We start from the raw sequence: 17,707 nt of genomic DNA, 5'->3' as shown, positions 1-17,707 counted from the left end.
TAGTTCTGCCCACTGCCTGCAGTGGTTGCATTGCCTTGGTTAGCATAATCCACTTCTTCCAATTTTCTCCCTGTTTCAAACTTCAATAAAAGCTGTGTTGTATTGCAATATAGAACGTTTGGTTTTCCTGATCCGTTCTTTTTCTTTCTCTCTTGCCCTAAACCTCTGGCCTTCTTCCGCTGGGCTTCTTGAGGAATCCACAGTAGTGGTTTTGGAGCACTTGGGTGGACCTCTCAGTGTGATGTGAATGATGCTGACTGTCTCATCTGGGTTCTGTGGAGGATGTCACAGCGAGCGTCCTTTGGTCTTCCTCCAGCAATAAACACAATACATTCCCAGAGCTCTCTTGGAAGATGTGAAAGCACCTCAGGTGTCATGTGGAACCTTTTCCAAATGCTCTGAAAAATGAACATAATGCAATTGCCTCCCATTGTTGGCTTCCATATTGGTCACATTGGGTGGTCCAGTTAAATATAGAGAGAAAGCATGCAAGCAGAATGTTGCTGTCACATGCTGGTAATATCCCGCTCCGAGTCAGATATGGGTACTACTCAGAAAGGCACGCAAAAGTCTCCCCAAGTGTCTTATCTGAGCCAGGATTTTCCCCTCTGTATCCAAGTCACATGAAGCATAAAGCTTTTTGAGAGGGAGGTTGCAATGCCAACACTGCAGAGATCCCTCCCTTCCCCAGGTAACTTCCTATCGCGTGAACCCAGCACTGTACTTTGATCCCGTACACAGACAGTTCCTGCCAAAGCCATCAGGAAGGGGAAATTGACACATGTTGGTCATTGCTTGTGAGCCCAGGTGAAGACGTGTCCTCTGTCCCGTATCTGCCCGGGTTTACCTGCACATTCTCTCAGACACCTTCTATGTGATGGCTCAGGTGGTGTTCCCTGTGTGTCTGCTGAGGGCATTGTGGTGGAAGGGACTATAGGTGATCGCATCTCTGCTGCCATATCTGAGTGCTATTGGACATATTAGACAGCACAGGCTGCATTGTGAGCTGGTGTGTGAGGAAGGGCAGGAAAAGGCCAGAAAAGTCTTTTCTGGAGCACTGGGTGTAGGAAATCATCCTCTTGTTCCTGGGCATAGCTGGGACTGGAGACTGATGGTGGGTGACTCAGGAAATGGACATGAAGAGCTGCTGGGGCAGCAGTGAGGGGCAGATGGGGCCAAAAGTGCTCCGAGGAATATTAGAAGATGAAGAAACACTGTAAGTGAACATGGTGCCAGGTTGCAGGGATGTGGAGACAATGGAGGCAAGGGATTTGGGAAGGGCTGGTAATCGGTGACACTCTTCTTTTGACCTGTATTCCCACAAGTGATACTGATGTGGACTATCTTTGAGATGGATTCATTGTTATGCCAGTCCCATGAGAGCTGGAGCTGCAGGCCGCTCACGGAAATGGCCAGAGTGGGCAGAAAATTCACTGCTGGTCCCAACAGTTCGTTTTGAGCTGCACAGTGCAGGAGCTTAAGGATGGCAGAAGCCTGGGAGGGAAAGAAAGATTAGCTGTGGTCCATGAACATGAGCATGGTCCCTGTTCTCGTCAGCCCTCATGTAGCAACATGTGGTTTCTGAGGGAAAGGAGGAGGTAGTCAGACACCACCCAAAGGTATCCTTCAAAAGGTCATGGGTGGGAACTGTCTAGGGGATATCATGGGAAACCATATTGCCACATGGGATATTGTGTATGGAGGAAGAATCAAATAAAACCAAAGGTCAGCAATGTGATGCAACACAGCTTTTATTGCAGTTTAAGGGGGAAAGCAGTTGGGACAAGAGCACAGCCCTGAGCAAGGTCAGTCCAGCACTGCTGGCAGTGGGCAGAGCTCCAAAGGGCATCAAGCATGCTGCAGGAGCAGGAACCTAGTGCGGTTCTGTGTCAGCAGACGGTAACAAGTCTTGAAAGATTGCTCAAGCAGAGCAGGAGGAAGGCAGAGCTGGGCTCCAACAAGCAAGATGTGTCCAAGCTCTGGATCCCAGCAGTGCTGAAAGGGCTTTCTTCTTTAGGGTATCGTCAAGTTGGGATGTGCCATAGGCTTTCCTGGAGCTCTTTGTTGTCTGAGGCTGCTCCCAGGTGGGGCTTACCAGCTGCCACACCAACCACCGAAGGACCTGAGACCACGGCCCCAGCCTCCATATCCACAGCCACCAAAGCCTCCGTAGCCACCAAGGCCTCCGTAGCCTCCACAGCTACCATAGCCTCCATAGCCCCAATAGCCACCAAGGCCTCCATAGCCACCAAGGCCTCCGTAGCCACCGTAGGCTCCGAATCCACCATAGCCTCCATAACTGCCACCATAACCCCCGGCAACGGCAGGGACTCCCGCTGAGCCCACAACGCTGTGCTGTGGGAAGGAGCTGAGGATGGGTCCAGGGAAGGTGACCACCGAAGCTGGGGGCTGGATCACCACCGTGGAGCTCTGGCACTGACGCACACAGGGCTCATTGGTGGTGTCAGCCAGAGGGCACGGGGCGGCCACCCCAGCGGAAGGGACGCACAGGCTGGAGCAGGACATTCTTCTCTTTGAGAGGTCAAGCTGCACAAGAACACAGAATTATGGTGCTGTACACGACCAAATACCAAATCCCTCCTCACTCTCTTGTGTTTTCAATCAATGCTCCAGGACATTCCCTGTATCGCGTTACGCAGGCAGAGCAGAAACCTGAGCTACAGTTGACATGCTGCTGTAAACCCCTTGCCACTCCTCCGTGCTCTATGAGCCTGAATGCCCATGACTGACATAGGAAAAAAGACCCCACATCAAACACAGATAAGAAACCAATGGCATCACAAGGGACTTGAGTGCATTGGTAGATTCATAGATCTGATCTACAGATTAAAGTTCAGACATTTCCCTGTCTCTGAAAGAGCACCATCCCATCCTATCTATTCTTATGAAAGGTTATGGACAAGACAGCAAAGAAATGTTGACAAAGATACATAGCTGAAGAAGGAAAGAAGGACATGTGTGGGACTTACCTGAATGATCAGGAGAGTCAAGAGGAAGAAGCTGGATAGGGAGCTGTGAAGCCTTCAGCACTTTTATACATGTCCCACACTGCCTGGGGCAGTGGCCAGCGTCAGCGACAGAAGCCCAAGCTAAAGAGCAAATCAAGTGTGAAGCCTCATGAAACAAAGTATGCACCCTCATTGGGGATTATAGCAAGCAAACGTGCCTTGGAGAGCAAACAGGGAATGGGAGGGACAGATCACGACACGCCATGACATAAAGACTAGGTTACCTCATGGCACCAATAAACCCCGATCGGGCCCTTATCCTCCCACTTTGCTCATGTGCTGTAGTCTTGGGCACCTTGCAGAAGTGCTTTGCAATCCTGAGCACAGCCGTCACGCCTGTCATTACCTCTCTTTTACAAGGTGGTAAACAGAGGCACGGGGATCTTGGGCAAAGAGAGAAGTCTTTCCACATGCTTGGAACGACTTCTGAAGGACCAAGGCGTTCCAGTACCCTCTTGGGGCATCAGTACAGAACATCTCTAACCCTCAGATGTCTCTATGACCTTGCTTTTCAGGGCGTCACTGGTCCTTACCGAACAAGAAACATGAAACGAGTAGAAGCTGCATTTGATTTGTGTCGGAAGACTCATATGCTGGGAGCTCAACATTTACGTGTTAGGCGAGCAGTGAGATCCAGCAGCAGGGTCATGGGTGTGAAGGATACATGCACAGAGGCACAGGAGGACAAGAAGAGAACCATGACTCCCCCAGCTTCCTTGGCCACGTGTCCCTGACTGTGGACATCCTCAAGGCCTCTCTGCAGGGACCCAATTCCCTCAAGTGAACATTAAGGGCTAATACAGGAGATGATTCTGAGCACGCACAGAGAGCGAGGGTGCACATGGCCATACTCCCCACAAGCATGGGCATGCTGGGCACCACAGGCTACATCAGAAGTTGTCAGGCAAAGTGGGGGACTAATGACAGTCTTGTGTTTATTGGTGCTGCAACGTCAGCTACAACAGCATCTTGTCTATCATGGAATGTGTCATGCAGTATTCCTTCACCCATACGCATTCCAGGGCACCTTCGCATACCACTGACCCCAGTAAAGAGGGACAAGAGTTACTTGTCTAATTATGTGTGCCATGAAGTTTATCCACTGGCTTCCATGAGTATTTGCGGATTCTGCCCACACCCCTTGGCTGATGCCCCAGGCAGTCTGGGACATGTATAAAAGAGATGAGGGATTCACAGCCTCTATCCAGATTCCTGTTCTTGACTCTCCTGATCAAACGGGTAAGTGCAGCTCTTGGAGCCTCTTGCAGATCTCTCCCTGCCTCCCTTGACAGAGTTTCTTGCCCTCACCCTTGCCTAATCCCTGGTGCATTTTCCAGGACTCTGCACCTGCCTGAAAGATGTCCTGCTCCAGCCTGTGCGTCCCTTCCTGTGGGGTGGCCGCCCCGTGCCCCCTGGCTGACACCACCAACGAGCCCTGTGTGCGTCAGTGCCAGAGCTCCACGGTGGTGATCCAGCCCCCAGCTTCGGTGGTCACCTTCCCCGGACCCATCCTCAGCTCCTTCCCGCAGCACAGCGCTGTGGGCTCAGCGGGAGTCCCTGCCATTGCTGGGGGCTACGGTGGCAGTTATGGAGGCTATGGTGGATTTGGAGGGTACGGGAGCTACGGTGGCTATGGAGGCCTTGGTGGCTATGGGGGCTATGGAGGCCTTGGTTTCTACGGGGGCTATGGAGGCTATGGTAGCTGTGGAGGCTATGGAGGCCTTGGAGGCTACGGAGGCTTTGGGGGCTGTGGATATGGAGGCTGGGGCCGTGGTCTCAGGTCCTTCGGTGGTTGGTGTGGAAGCTGGTAAGCCACACCTGGGACCCGCCTCTGATGACAGAGAGCCCCAGGAAAACCCCTGGTACATCCCATCATGATGATACCCAAAAGAAGAAGATCTCTTCTGCACTTCTGGCATTCAGAGCTTTGACACCTTTTGCCTGTTGGAGGCCAACTCTGCCTTCCTCCTCCCCTGCTTAAGCATTGTTTTCAGAGGCATTGATCTCTGAAATCAGAAACCCCCACCAGGTGCCTGCTCCAGTGGCAGGGCTGATGCTCTTTGTAGTTCTGCCCACTGCCTGCAGTGGTTGCATTGCCTTGGTTGGCATAATCCACTTCTTCCAATTTTCTCCCTGTTTCAAACTTCAATAAAAGCTGTGCTGCATCGCAATATAGAACGTTTGTTTTTCCTGATCCGTTCTTTTTCTTTCTCTCTTGCCCTAAACCTCTGGTCTTTTTCCGCTGGGCTTCTTGAGTAATCCACAGTAGTGGTTTTGGAGCACTTGGGTGGACCTCTCAGTGTGATGTGAATGATGTTGACTGTCTCATCTGGGTTCTGTGGAGGATGTCACAGCAAGCATCCTTTGGTCTTCCTCCAGCAATAAACACAATACATTCCCAGAGCTCTCTTGGAAGATGTGAAAGCACCTCAGGTGTCATGTGGAACCTTTTCCAAATGCTCTGAAAAATGAACATAATGCAATTGCCTCCCATTGTTGGCTTCCATATTGGTCACATTGGGTGGTCCAGTTACATATAGAGAAAAACCATGCAAGCAGAATGTAGCCGGCACATGCTGGTAATATCCGGCTCTGAGTCTGATATGGGTACTACTCAGAAAGGCACGCAAAAGTCTCCCCAAATGTCTTATCTGAGCCAGGATTTTCCCCTCTGTATCCAAGTCACATGAAACATAAAGCTTTTTGAGAGGGAGGTTGCAATGCCAACACTGCAGAGATCCCTCCCTTCCCCAGGTAACTTCCTATCGTGTGATCCCAGCACTGTACTTTGATCCCGTACACAGACAGTTCCTGAGAAAGCCATCAGGAAAGGCAATTTGGCAACATGCTGGTCATTGCTGGGGAGCCCAGGTAAAGACATGTCCTCTGTCCCGTATCTGCCTGGTTTTACCTGCACTTTCTCTCAGACACCTTCTATGTGATGGCTCAGGTGGTGTTCCCTGTGTGTCTGCTGAAGGCATTGTGGTGGAAAGGAGTTTGGGTGATCGCATCTTTGCTGCCATATCTGAGTGCTGCATTGTGAGCTGGTGTGTGAGGAAAGGCAGGAAAAGGCAAGAAAAGTCTTTTTCAGAGCAATGTCTGTAGGAAGCCGTACTGTTGTTCCTGGGCATAGCTGGGACTGGAGACTGATGGTGGGTGACTCAGGAAATGGACATGAAGAGCTGCTGGGGCAGCAGTGAGGGGCAGATGGGGCCAAAAGTGCTCCGAGGAATATTAGAAGATGAAGGAACACTGTAGGTGAACATGGTGCCAGGTTGCAGGGATGTGGAGACAATGGAGGCAAGGGATTTGGGAAGGGCTGGTAACCGGTGACACTCTTCTTTTGACCTGTATTCCCACAAGTGACGCAGACCTGGACCTTTACCTTTGAGATGGATTCATTGTTATGCCAGTCCCATGAGAGCTGGAGCTGCAGGCCGCTCACGGAAATGGCCAGAGTGGGCAGAAAATTCACTGCTGGTCCCAACAGATCTTTTAGAGCTGCACAGTGCAGGAGCTTAAGGATGGCAGAAGCCTGGGAGGGAAAGAAAGTTTAGCTGTGGTCCATGAACATGAGCATGGTCCCTGTTCTTGTCAGCCCTCATGTAGCAACACGTGGTTTCAGAGGGAAAGCAGGAGGAAACCAGACACTACCCAAAGGTATCCTTCAAATGGTCATGGGTGGGAACTGTCTAGAGGATATCATGGGAAACCATATTGCCACATGGGATATTGTGTATGGAGGAAGAATCAAATAAAACCAAAGGTCAGCAATGTGATGCAACACAGCTTTTATTGCAGTTTAAGGGGGAAAGCAGTTGGGACAAGAGCACAGCCCTGAGCAAGGTCAGTCCAGCACTGCTGGCAGTGGGCAGAGCTCCAAAGGGCATCAAGCATGCTGCAGGAGCAGGAACTTAGTGTGGGTCTCTGTCATCAGGCGGTAACAGGTCCTGAAAGAATGCTCAAGCAGAGCAGGAGGAAGGCAGAGCTGGGCTCCAACAAGCAAGATGTGTCCAAGCTCTGGATCCCAGCAGTGCTGAAAGGGCGTTCTTCTTTAGGGTATCGTCAAGTTGGGATGTGCCATAGGCTTTCCTGGAGCTCTTTGTTGTCTGAGGCTGCTCCCAGGTGGGGCTTACCAGCTGCCACACCAACCACCGAAGGACCTGAGACCACGGCTCCAGCCTCCATATCCACAGCCACCAAAGCCTCTGTAGCCACCAAAGCCTCCGTAGCCTCCACAGCTACCATAGCCTCCATAGCCCCAATAGCCACCAAGGCCTCCATAGCCACCAAGGCCTCCGTAGCCACCATGGCCTCCATAACTGCCACCAAAACCCCCGGCAATAGCAGGGACTCCAGCTGAGCCCACAGCGCTGTGCTGAGGGAAGGAGCTGAGGATGGGTCCGGGGAAGGTGACCACCGAAGCCGGGGGCTGGATCACCACCGTGGAGCTCTGGCACTGACGCACACAGGGCTCATTGGTGGTGTCAGCCAGAGGGCATGGGGCGGCCACCCCAGCGGAAGGGACGCACAGGCTGGAGCACGACATTCTTCTCTTTGAGAGGTCAAGCTGCACAAGAACACAGAATTATGGTGCTGTACACGACCGAATACCAAATCCCTCCTCACTCTCTTGTGTTTTCAATCAATGCTCCAGGACATTCCCTGTATTGCGTTACGCAGGCAGAGCAGAAACCTGAGCTACAGTTGACATGCTGCTGTAAACCCCTTGCCACTCCTCCGTGCTCTATGATCCTGAATGCCCGTGACTGACATAGGAAAAAAGACCCCACATCAAACACAGATAAGAAACCAATGGCATCACAAGGGACTTGAGTGCATTGGTAGATTCATAGATCTGATCTACAGATTAAAGTTCAGACATTTCCCTGTCTCTGAAAGAGCACCATCCCATCCTATCTATTCTTATGAAAGGTTATGGACAAGACAGCAAAGAAATGTTGACAAAGATACATAGCTGAAGAAGGAAAGAAGGACATGTGTGGGACTTACCTGAATGATCAGGAGAGTCAAGAGGAAGAAGCTGGGTAGGGAGCTGTGAAGCCTTCAGCACTTTTATACATGTCCCACACTGCCTGGGGCAGTGGCCAGCGTCAGCGACAGAAGCCCAAGCTAAAGAGCAAATCAAGTGTGAAGCCTCATGAAACAAAGTATGCACCCTCATTGGGGATTATAGCAAGCAAACGTGCCTTGGAGAGCAAACAGGGAATGGGAGGGACAGATCACGACACGCCATGACATAAAGACTAGGTTACCTCATGGCACCAATAAACCCCGATCGGGCCCTTATCCTCCCACTTTGCTCATGTGCTGTAGTCTTGGGCACCTTGCAGAAGTGCTTTGCAATCCTGAGCACAGCCGTCACGCCTGTCATTACCTCTCTTTTACAAGGTGGTAAACAGAGGCACGGGGATCTTGGGCAAAGAGAGAAGCCTTTCCACATGCTTGGAATGACATCTGAAGGACCAAGACATTCCAGTACACTTTTGGGGCAACTGTACAGTACATCTCTAACCCTCAGATGTCTCTATGACCTTGCTTTTCAGGGCGTCACTGGTCCTTATCGACCAAGAAACATGAAATGAGTAGAAGCTGCATTTGATTTGTGGCAGAAGACTCATATGCTGGGAGCTCAACATTTACGTGTTAGGCGAGCAGTGAGATCCAGCAGCAGGGTCATGGGTGTGAAGGATACATGCACAGAGGCACAGGAGGACAAGAAGAGAACCATGACTCCCCCAGCTTCCTTGGCCACGTGTCCCTGACTGTGGACATCCTCGAGCCCTCTTTGCAGGGACCCAATTCCCTCAACTAAACAGTAAGTGCTAATACAGGAGATGCTTCTGAGCACGCACAGAGAACGAGGGTGCACATCGCCATGCTCCCCACAGTCATGGGCATGCTGGGCACCACAGGCTCCATCAGAAGTGGACAGGCAAAGTGGAGGACTAATGACAGTCTTGTGTTTATTGGTGCTGCAACGTCAGCTACAACAGCATCTTGTCTATCATGGACCGTGTCATGCCATATTCCTTCACCCATACGCATTCCAGGGCACCTTCGCATACCACTGACCCCAGTAAAGAGGGACAAGAGTTACTTGTCTAATTATGTGTGCCATGAAGTTTATCCACTGGCTTCCATGAGTATTTGGGGATTCGGCCCACACCCCTTGGCTGATGCCCCAGGCAGTCTGGGACATGTATAAAAGAGATGAGGGATTCACAGCCTCTATCCAGATTCCTGTTCTTGACTCTCCTGATCAAACAGGTAAGTGCAGCTCTTGGAGCCTCTTGCAGATCTCTCCCTGCCTCCCTTGACAGAGTTTCTTGCCCTCACCCTTGCCTAATCCCTGGTGCATTTTCCAGGACTCTGCACCTGCCTGAAAGATGTCCTGCTCAAGCCTGTGCATCCCCTCCTGTGGGGTGGCTGCCCCGTGCCCGCTGGCTGACACCACCAACGAGCCCTGTGTGCGTCAGTGCCAGAGCTCCTCGGTGGTGATCCAGCCCCCAGCTTCGGTGGTCACCTTCCCCGGACCCATCCTCAGCTCCTTCCCGCAGCACAGCGCTGTGGGCTCAGCGGGAGTCCCTGCCATTGCTGGGGGCTACGGTGGCAGTTATGGAGGCTATGGTGGATTTGGAGGGTACGGGAGCTACGGTGGCTACGGAGGCCTTGGTGGCTATGGGGGCTATGGAGGCCTTGGTTTCTACGGGGGCTATGGAGGCTATGGTAGCTGTGGAGGCTATGGAGGCCTTGGAGGCTACGGAGGCTTTGGGGGCTGTGGATATGGAGGCTGGGGCCGTGGTCTCAGGTCCTTCGGTGGTTGGTGTGGAAGCTGGTAAGCCACACCTGGGACCCGCCTCTAATGACAGAGAGCTCCAGGAAAGCCTCTGGCACATCCCATCATGATGATACCCAAAAAAGAAGATCTGTTCTGCACTTCTGGCATTCAGAGCTTTGACACCTTTTGCCTGTTGGAGGCCAACTCTGCCTTCCTCCTCCCCTGCTTAAGCATTGTTTTCAGAGGCACTGATCTCTGAAATCAGAAATCCCCACCAGGTGCCTGCTCCAGTGGCAGGGCTGATGCTCTTTGTAGTTCTGCCCACTGCCTGCAGTGGTTGCATTGCCTTGGTTAGCATAATCCACTTCTTCCAATTTTCTCCCTGTTTCAAACTTCAATAAAAGCTGTGTTGTATCACAATATAGAACGTTTGTTTTTCCTGATCCGTTCTTTTTCTTTCTCTCTTGCCCTAAACCTCTGGCCTTCTTGCACTGGGCTTCTTGAGGAATCCACAGTAGTGATTTTGGAGCACTTGTGTGGCCTTCTCAGTGTGATGTGAATGATGCTGACTGTCTCATCTGGGTTCTGTGGAGGATGTCACAGCAAGCATCCTTTGGTCTTCCTCCAGCAATAAACACAATACATTCCCAGAGCTCTCTTGGAAGATGTGAAAGCACCTCAGGTGTCATGTGGAACCTTTTCCAAATGCTCTGAAAAATGAACATAATGCAATTGCCTCCCATTGTTGGCTTCCATATTGGTCACATTGGAAGGTCGAGTTAAATATAGAGAAAAAACATGCAAGCAGAATGTTGCAGTCACATGCTGGTAATAGCCCGCTCCCAGCCAGATATGGGTGCTACTCACAAAGGCACGAAGAAGTCTTCCCAAATGTCTTTTCTGAGCCAGGATTTTCCCTCTGTATCCAAGTCACATGAAGCATAAAGCTTTTTGAGAGGGAGGTTGCAATGCCAACACTGCAGAGATCCCTCCCTTCCCCAGGTAACTTCCTATCGTGTGATCCCAGCACTGTACTTTGATCTCGTACACAGACAGTTCCTGACAAAGCCATCAGGAAGGGGAAATTTACAGCATGTTGGTCATTGCTTGTGAGCCCAGGTGAAGACATGTCCTCTGTCCTGTATCTGCCCGGGTTTACCTGCACATTCTCTCAGACACCTTCTATGTGATGGCTCAGGTGGTGTTCCCTGTGTGTCTGCTGAAGGCATTGTGGTGGAAAGGAGTTTGGGTGATCGCATCTTTGCTGCCATATCTGAGTGCTTTTGGAGCCATTTGGCATCTTGGGCTACATTCTGAGCTGGTGCGTGAGGAAGAGCAGGAAAAGGACAGAAAAGTCTTTTTTGGAGCAATGTCTGTAGGAAGCCGAACTGTTCTTCCTGGGCATAAGCGGGACTGGAGACTGATGGTGGGTGACTCAGGAAGTGGACAGGAAGAGCTTTTGAAGCAGCAGTGAGGGGCAGATGGAGCCAAAAGTGCTCCAAGGATCATTTTAAGTTGAAGAAACACTGTGGGTGAGCATAGTGACAGACTGAAGGAATGTGGAGACAATGGAGGCAAGGCATTTGGGGAGGATAAATTGGTGACACTCTTCTTTTGACCTGTATTCTCACAAGTGACCTTGACCTTTACCTTTGAGACGGATTCATTGTTATGCTAGTCCCATGAGAGCGGGAGCTGCAGGCCGCTCATGGGAATGGCCAGAGTGGGCCGAAAATTCACTGCTGGTCCCAACAGTTCTTTTTGAGCTGCACAGTGCAGGAGCTTATGGACAGCGGAAGCCTGGGAGGGAAAGAAAGATTAGCATGTGGCCGTGGTCCCTGCTCTGGCGACCCTCTTGTAGCAATAGGTGGTTTCTGAGGGAAAGCAGGAGGAAGCCAGACACTACCCAAAGGTCTCCTTCAAAAGGTCATGGGTGTGAACTGTCTAGGATACTCATGGGAAACTGTAATGCCACATGGGATATTGTGTATGGAGGAAGAATCAAATAAAACCAAGGGTCAGCAATGTGATGCAACACAGCTTTTATTGCAGTTTCAGGGGGAAAGCAGTTGGGACAACAGCACAGCCCTGAGCAAGGTCAGTCCAGCACTGCTGGCAGTGGGCAGAGCTCCAAAGGGCATCAAGCATGCTGCAGGAGCAGGAACTTAGTGTGGGTCTCTGTCATCAGGCGGAAATAAGTCTTGAAAGGTTGCTCAAGCAGAGCAAGAGGAAGGCAGAGCTGGGCTTCAAAAAGCAAGAGGCATCCAACCTCTAGATCCCAGAAATTGTGAAAGGAACGTTCTTCCTTTGGGCATCATCACGTTGGCATATGCCATAGGCTTTTCTGGAGATCTCTATTGTCTGAGGCCAGACCCACGTGGGATTTAGCAGCTCCCACACCAACCACGAAAGGACCTGAGACCTCGGCCCCAGCCTCCATATCCACAGCCCCCAAAGCCTCCATAGCCACCAAAGCCCCCGTAGCCACCAAAGCCTCCATAGCCTCCAAATCCTCCATAGCCTCCATAACTGCCACCAGAGCCCCCGGCAACAGCAGGGACTCCCGCTGAGCCCACAACGCTGTGCTGCGGGAAGGAGCTGAGGATGGGTCCAGGAAAGGTGACCACCGAAGCCGGGGGCTGGATCACCACAGTGGAGCTCTGGCACTGACGCACGCAGGGCTCGTTGGTGGTGTCAGCCAGGGGGCACGGGGTGGCCACCCCACAGGAAGGGATGCAAAGGCTGGAGCAGGACATTCTTGTCTTCTGAAGGTTGAGCTGCAGGAGAAGACAGAGTTACGGTGCAGTACATGGCCTGATGAAAAATCCCTCCTCACTCTATTCTACTTGTAACGTCTGCTCCCGGACATTCCCTGGATCATCTCAAGCAGACAGAGCATAACCTGTTCCACAGTTTATATGGTTCTTAAACCCCTTGAACTCCTCCATCCTCTATGAGCCTTACTATGCTTTGGGAAAAAGACCCAACATCAAACACAGATAAGGTATCAATGACCTCACAAGGGACCTGAGTGCATTCGTATGCTTATAGATCTCACATGGAATACTAAAATTCAAGTTCTTTCCTGTCTCTAAAAGAGCGCCATTGCATCCTATCTGTTCATTTGAAAGCTGGTGGACAAGACAGCAAAGAGATGGTGACAAGGACACACAGAAGAAGAAGAACATAAGTCTAGGACTTACCACAGTGATCAGCAGTCAAGTGGAAAAGCTGAATAGGGAGCTGTGATGCCCACAGCACTTTTATACATGTCCCACACTGCCTGGGGCAGTGGCCAGCATCAGGGAGAGAAGCCTCAGCTAATAATGAAGTCAAGTGCTGAAGCCTCATGAAACGAAGTACGCATCCTCATTGGGGACGAAAGCATGCAAACCTGCTCTGGAGAGCAAACAGGGAATGGGTGGAACAGACCATGACACACCATGACATGAAAGACAAGGCGATGCTATAGCTGACCTCACAAAACCAATAAACCCCAATAGGCTCCTAATTCGCTCATGTGCTGGAGTCTTGGGCACCTTGCAGAAGTGCTTTGCAATCCTGGGCACATCCATCACCTGTGGCATTAACTCTCTTTTACAAGATGGTAAACAGAAGCACGGGGAGCTTGGGAAAATAGAGAAGTCATTCCACATGCTTAGAATGACTTCCAAAGGCCCAACTGTTACCTTTTGGGGTAACAGTTCAAAAACATCCCTAAACATGGGCCATCTCCACGACCGTGTTTATCAGGTTGCAACTGTGTCTTAGCAGCTAAGATGCAAAGAGTAGGAGCTGCATTAGATGTGTCAGGGAGGAGACCTAAATGCTGGGAGCTCAACATATTCTTGTTAGGGAAGGAATGAAATCCAGCAGCAGGGTCATGAGTGAGAAGGAGAAATGCAAAGAGGCGCCGGAGGGAAGGGAAGTAAAAAGTACTCCCCCTGCTTACTTGGCCACGTGACTGTGAGCGCGGATCTCCTCGAGCCCTCTCTGGAGAGACTTAGTTCCTTAACTGGACATTGGGGTCTGCTACAGGAGAAACGTGTGAGGACCCACAATGAGACAGGGTGCACGTGGTCACAAGACCGACAGGCACAGGCATTCTGGGCACTGCTGAATCTCTCAGCAATGGGAAGGCAAAGTGGGGGATTAATGACAGACCTGTGTTTATGAGCGATGCAAGGTCAGCTACAACAGAACCTTGCCTATAATGGAACGTGCTGCGCCACATCCCATCACCCATATGCACTCCAGGGGCGGTTGCATAACATTGACCCCAATTAATGGGGGCTAGAGGTACTTATCTAATTATGTGTGTCATAACATTATCCACTGGGTTCCAGGACTGTTTGTGGATTCTGCTCACACCCCCTGGCTGCTGCCCCAGGCAGTCAGGGACTTGTATAAAAGAGCTGAAGGCTCCACAGTCTCTCTCCAAATCCTTGCGCTTGACTCTTCAGCTCAAATAGCTAAGTGAAGCTCTTGAAAGCCTCTTGCAGATCTCTCCCTGCAGAGTTCCTTGCCCTCACCCTTGCCTAATCCCTGGTGCATTTTCCAGGACTCCGTGCCTGCCTGAAAGATGTCCTGCTCCAGCCTGTGTGCCCCTTCCTGTGGGGTGGTCGCCCCATGCCCGCTGGCTGACACCGCCAACGAGCCCTGTGTGCGTCAGTGCCAGAGCTCCTCGGTGGTGATCCAGCCCCCAGCCACGGTGGTCACCTTCCCCGGACCCATCCTCAGCTCCTTCCCGCAGCACAGCGTTGTGGGCTCAGTGGGAGTCCCTGCCATTGCTGGGGGCTCTGGTGGCAGTTATGGAGGCCATGGAGGATTTGGTGGCTATGGAGGCTTTGGGGGTTATGGGGGCTATGGAGGCCTTGGTGGCTATGGAGGCTTTGGGGGCTGTGGATATGGAGGCTGGGGCCGAGGCCTCAGGTCCTTCGGTGGTTGGTGTGGGAGTTGCTGAGCCCCACCCGGGTCCAGCCACAGATGACAGAGAGCTCCAGGAAAGGCTCTGGCACATCCCAACACGATGATGACCGAAGGAAGAACATGCCTTCAGTACTCCTAGCATCAACAGGTTGCATGCCTCTTGCCTCTTGGAGCCCTACTTTGCCTCCCTTCTCCTCTGCTTGAGCACCCTTTCCACACACGTTGCCCACTTATAAAAGAAACCTGCACCAGGTTCCTGCTCCAGTGGCAGGACTGATGCTCTTCATAGTTCCGCCCATGGACTGGAGACCTTGGATGGCCTCGGCTGTTTTGCTGCGTTTCTCCCATTTCATTCCCCACCTCCATCTTCAATAAAAGCTATGTTGTATCGCAGTGTCGATCCTTTGGTTTTTCAGATCCTTTCTTCTTCTTTCTCACTTGCCCCAAACATCTGGGCTTCTTAGGCTGGTCTACTTGAATAACCCACAGTAGTGCCTTTGGGGCATTTGGGTGGCTGGATTCAGTGCTCAGTATGATTCGAATAATGATGACTGTGAAAACTGGGTCTTGTACAGGATGTCGTTGTGGGCTTCCTCTGGTCCCCTTTAGCAATAAATGAAATACGTATCCAGTGGCCTCTTGGAGGATTCGAAAGCACCATAGCTGTCTCATGGACGCTCTTCCAAGTCCTCTGCAAAACCGGCATGCTGCCGTTGGCTCTCTTTGTCAGCTTTGTATTGGTCACATTGGGTGGTCCAGGGAAATGGAGAGAAAAACTCTGCTGCTACAGTGCTGCTGCCACATGGTGGACATGTCCCTGTGCTCAGCCAGATATGGGTACTACTCTGAAGGAGCGTGATAGACATAGCCAAGTCTTCCCAAATGTCCTCTCTGAGCCAGGATTTTCTATGGGTATGCAAGCCAAAAGAAGCATAAAGCTTTTTGAGAGGGAGGTTGCAATGCCAACACTGCCGAGATCCCCCCATTCCCCAGGTTATTTATCACAGTGGGATCCCAGCACTGTACTTTGGTCTTGTACACAGACAGTTCCAGCCAAGGCCATCAGGAAAGGCAATTTGGCAACATGCTGGTCATTGCTGGGGAGCCCAGGTAAAGATATGTCCTCTGTCCCGTATCTGCCTGGGTTTACCTGCACTTTCTCTCAGACACCTTCTATGTGGTGGCTCATGTGGTGTCCCCTGTGTGCCTCCTGAGGGTACCTTGGTGGAAGGGGTTTTGGGTGATCCCATCTCTGCTGCCATAACTGGGTGCTTTTGGACACATTTGACAGCACAGGCTACATTGTGAGCTGGTGTGTGAGGAAGAGCAGGAAAAGGCCAGAAAAGCCTTTTTTGGAGCACTGGGTGTAGGAAGCCCTCCTGTTGTTCCGGGCAACTTCTGAGCCTGCAGTGTGAGGTGGGTGACAAGGCTGGGAAGACATTCTGGAGGAGCAGTGAGGGGCAGGTGGGGCCAGAAGTGCTCCGAGGAGCATTGGAAGATGGAGGAAACACTGCAAGTGAACATGGTGCCAGGTTGCAGGAATGTGGAGGCAATGGAGGCAAGGCTTTTGGGGAGGTGCTGGCAATTGCTGACACTCTTCTTCTGACCTGGATTCTCACAACTGTGGTCCGTGAACATGGCCATGGTCCCTGCTCTGGTCGACCCTCCCATAGCAAGAGGTGATTTCTGAGGGGAAGCAGGAGGAAGCCAGACACCACCCAAAGGTCTCCTTCAAAAGGTCATGGGTGGGAACTGTCCAGGACACTCATGGGAAACCGCAATGCCACATGGGATATTGTGTATGGAGGAAGAATCAAATAAAACCAGAGGTCAGCACTGCGATGCAACACAGCTTTTATTGTGGTTTCAGGGGTTAAGGAGTAGCGACAAGAGCAGAGCCCCAATCAAGGTCAGTCCAGCACTGCTGGCAGTGGGCAGTGCTCCAAAGGGCATCAACCATGCTGCAGGAGCAGGAACTTAGTGTGGGTCTCTGTCATAAGGGGGTAACAAGTCTTGCAGGGATGCTCAAGCAGAGCAGGAGGAAGGCAGAGCTGGGCTCCAACAGGCAAGAGGCATCCAACCTCTAGATCCCAGCAGCGATGAAAGAGATGTTCTTCCTTTGGGCATCATCACGTTGGCATATGCCACAGGCTTTTCTGGAGATCTCTATTGTCTGAGGCTGGACCCAGGTGGGGTTTAGCAGCTCCCACAGCTGGCACCAAAGGACAGGAGGCCTCTGCCCCAGCCACCATATCCGCAGCCCCCAAAGCCACCGTAGCCACCAAGGCCTCCATAGCCTCCATAGCCCCCGTATCCACCAAGTCCACCATAGCCACCAAAACTCCCACCATAGCCCCCAGCAATGGCAGGGACTCCCGCTGAGCCCACAGCGCTGTGCTGTGGGAAGGAGCTGAGGATGGGTCCGGGGAAGGTGACCACCGTGGCTGGGGGCTGGATCACCACCGAGGAGCTCTGGCACTGACGCACGCAGGGCTCGTTGGTGGTGTCAGCCAGCGGGCATGGGGCGGCCACCCCACAGGAAGGGACGCACAGGCTGGAGCAGGACATTCTTCTGTCCGGGAGGTCAAGCTGCAGGACAAGACAGAGTTAGGGTGCACTACATGGCCTGACAACAAATCCCTCATCACTCTCTTCTGCTTGGAACCTCTGCCTCAGGACATGCTCTGATCATCTCAGGCAGCCAGAGAAAAATCCCATCCCACAGTTGGCATGCTGCTGTAAACCCCTTGGTCTCCTCCATGATTCCTCAGCCTGACTGCCACATAGAAAAAAAGTCCCCACATCAAACGCAGATAAGACATCAACGACCTCACAACAGACTTGAGGACATCGGTATACTCATAGATCTGACCTAAAGGTCAAAATTCAGACATTTCCCTGTCTCTAAAAGATTACTATCAAATCCTACCTATTCCTATAAAAAGGT

At 51.7% G+C, this 17,707-nt stretch overlaps 7 protein-coding genes across 7 annotated transcripts; 3 read left to right on the top strand and 4 right to left on the bottom strand.

Annotated features, from left to right (window-relative positions):
- Positions 1–2,091: 2,091 nt before the first annotated feature.
- LOC133215502 (claw keratin-like) lies at positions 2,092–2,526 on the bottom strand. Its single transcript, XM_061359568.1, has one exon. The coding sequence runs from the start codon at positions 2,524–2,526 to the stop codon at positions 2,092–2,094; it is 435 nt and encodes a 144-aa protein (XP_061215552.1).
- Positions 2,527–4,387: 1,861 nt separating this feature from the next.
- Positions 4,388–4,840, top strand: LOC133215501 (claw keratin-like). Its single transcript, XM_061359567.1, has one exon. The coding sequence runs from the start codon at positions 4,388–4,390 to the stop codon at positions 4,838–4,840; it is 453 nt and encodes a 150-aa protein (XP_061215551.1).
- Positions 4,841–7,161: 2,321 nt separating this feature from the next.
- Positions 7,162–7,578, bottom strand: LOC133215500 (claw keratin-like). The gene has a single exon (XM_061359566.1). The coding sequence runs from the start codon at positions 7,576–7,578 to the stop codon at positions 7,162–7,164; it is 417 nt and encodes a 138-aa protein (XP_061215550.1).
- Positions 7,579–9,439: 1,861 nt separating this feature from the next.
- LOC133215499 (claw keratin-like) lies at positions 9,440–9,892 on the top strand. The gene has a single exon (XM_061359565.1). It carries the CDS (start codon positions 9,440–9,442, stop codon positions 9,890–9,892), a length of 453 nt encoding a protein of 150 aa, XP_061215549.1.
- A 2,323-nt stretch (positions 9,893–12,215) lies between these two features.
- On the bottom strand, positions 12,216–12,587 carry LOC133215539 (claw keratin-like). Its single transcript, XM_061359613.1, has one exon. It carries the CDS (start codon positions 12,585–12,587, stop codon positions 12,216–12,218), a length of 372 nt encoding a protein of 123 aa, XP_061215597.1.
- Positions 12,588–14,413: 1,826 nt separating this feature from the next.
- LOC133215538 (claw keratin-like) lies at positions 14,414–14,839 on the top strand. Its single transcript, XM_061359612.1, has one exon. It carries the CDS (start codon positions 14,414–14,416, stop codon positions 14,792–14,794), a length of 381 nt encoding a protein of 126 aa, XP_061215596.1. The 3' UTR covers positions 14,795–14,839.
- A 2,117-nt stretch (positions 14,840–16,956) lies between these two features.
- On the bottom strand, positions 16,957–17,328 carry LOC133215537 (claw keratin-like). The gene has a single exon (XM_061359611.1). It carries the CDS (start codon positions 17,326–17,328, stop codon positions 16,957–16,959), a length of 372 nt encoding a protein of 123 aa, XP_061215595.1.
- Positions 17,329–17,707: the final 379 nt, after the last annotated feature.

This window comes from Neopsephotus bourkii, unplaced genomic scaffold (genome assembly GCF_033783945.1).
Source record: "Neopsephotus bourkii isolate Nb327-2 ecotype Australia unplaced genomic scaffold, CSIRO-AGI_Nbou_v1 NB_989, whole genome shotgun sequence".
Taxonomy (NCBI): domain Eukaryota; kingdom Metazoa; phylum Chordata; class Aves; order Psittaciformes; family Psittacidae; genus Neopsephotus; species Neopsephotus bourkii.
Note: the sequence above shows the minus strand (reverse complement) of the source record. Positions and strands in the feature narration are given on the sequence as shown.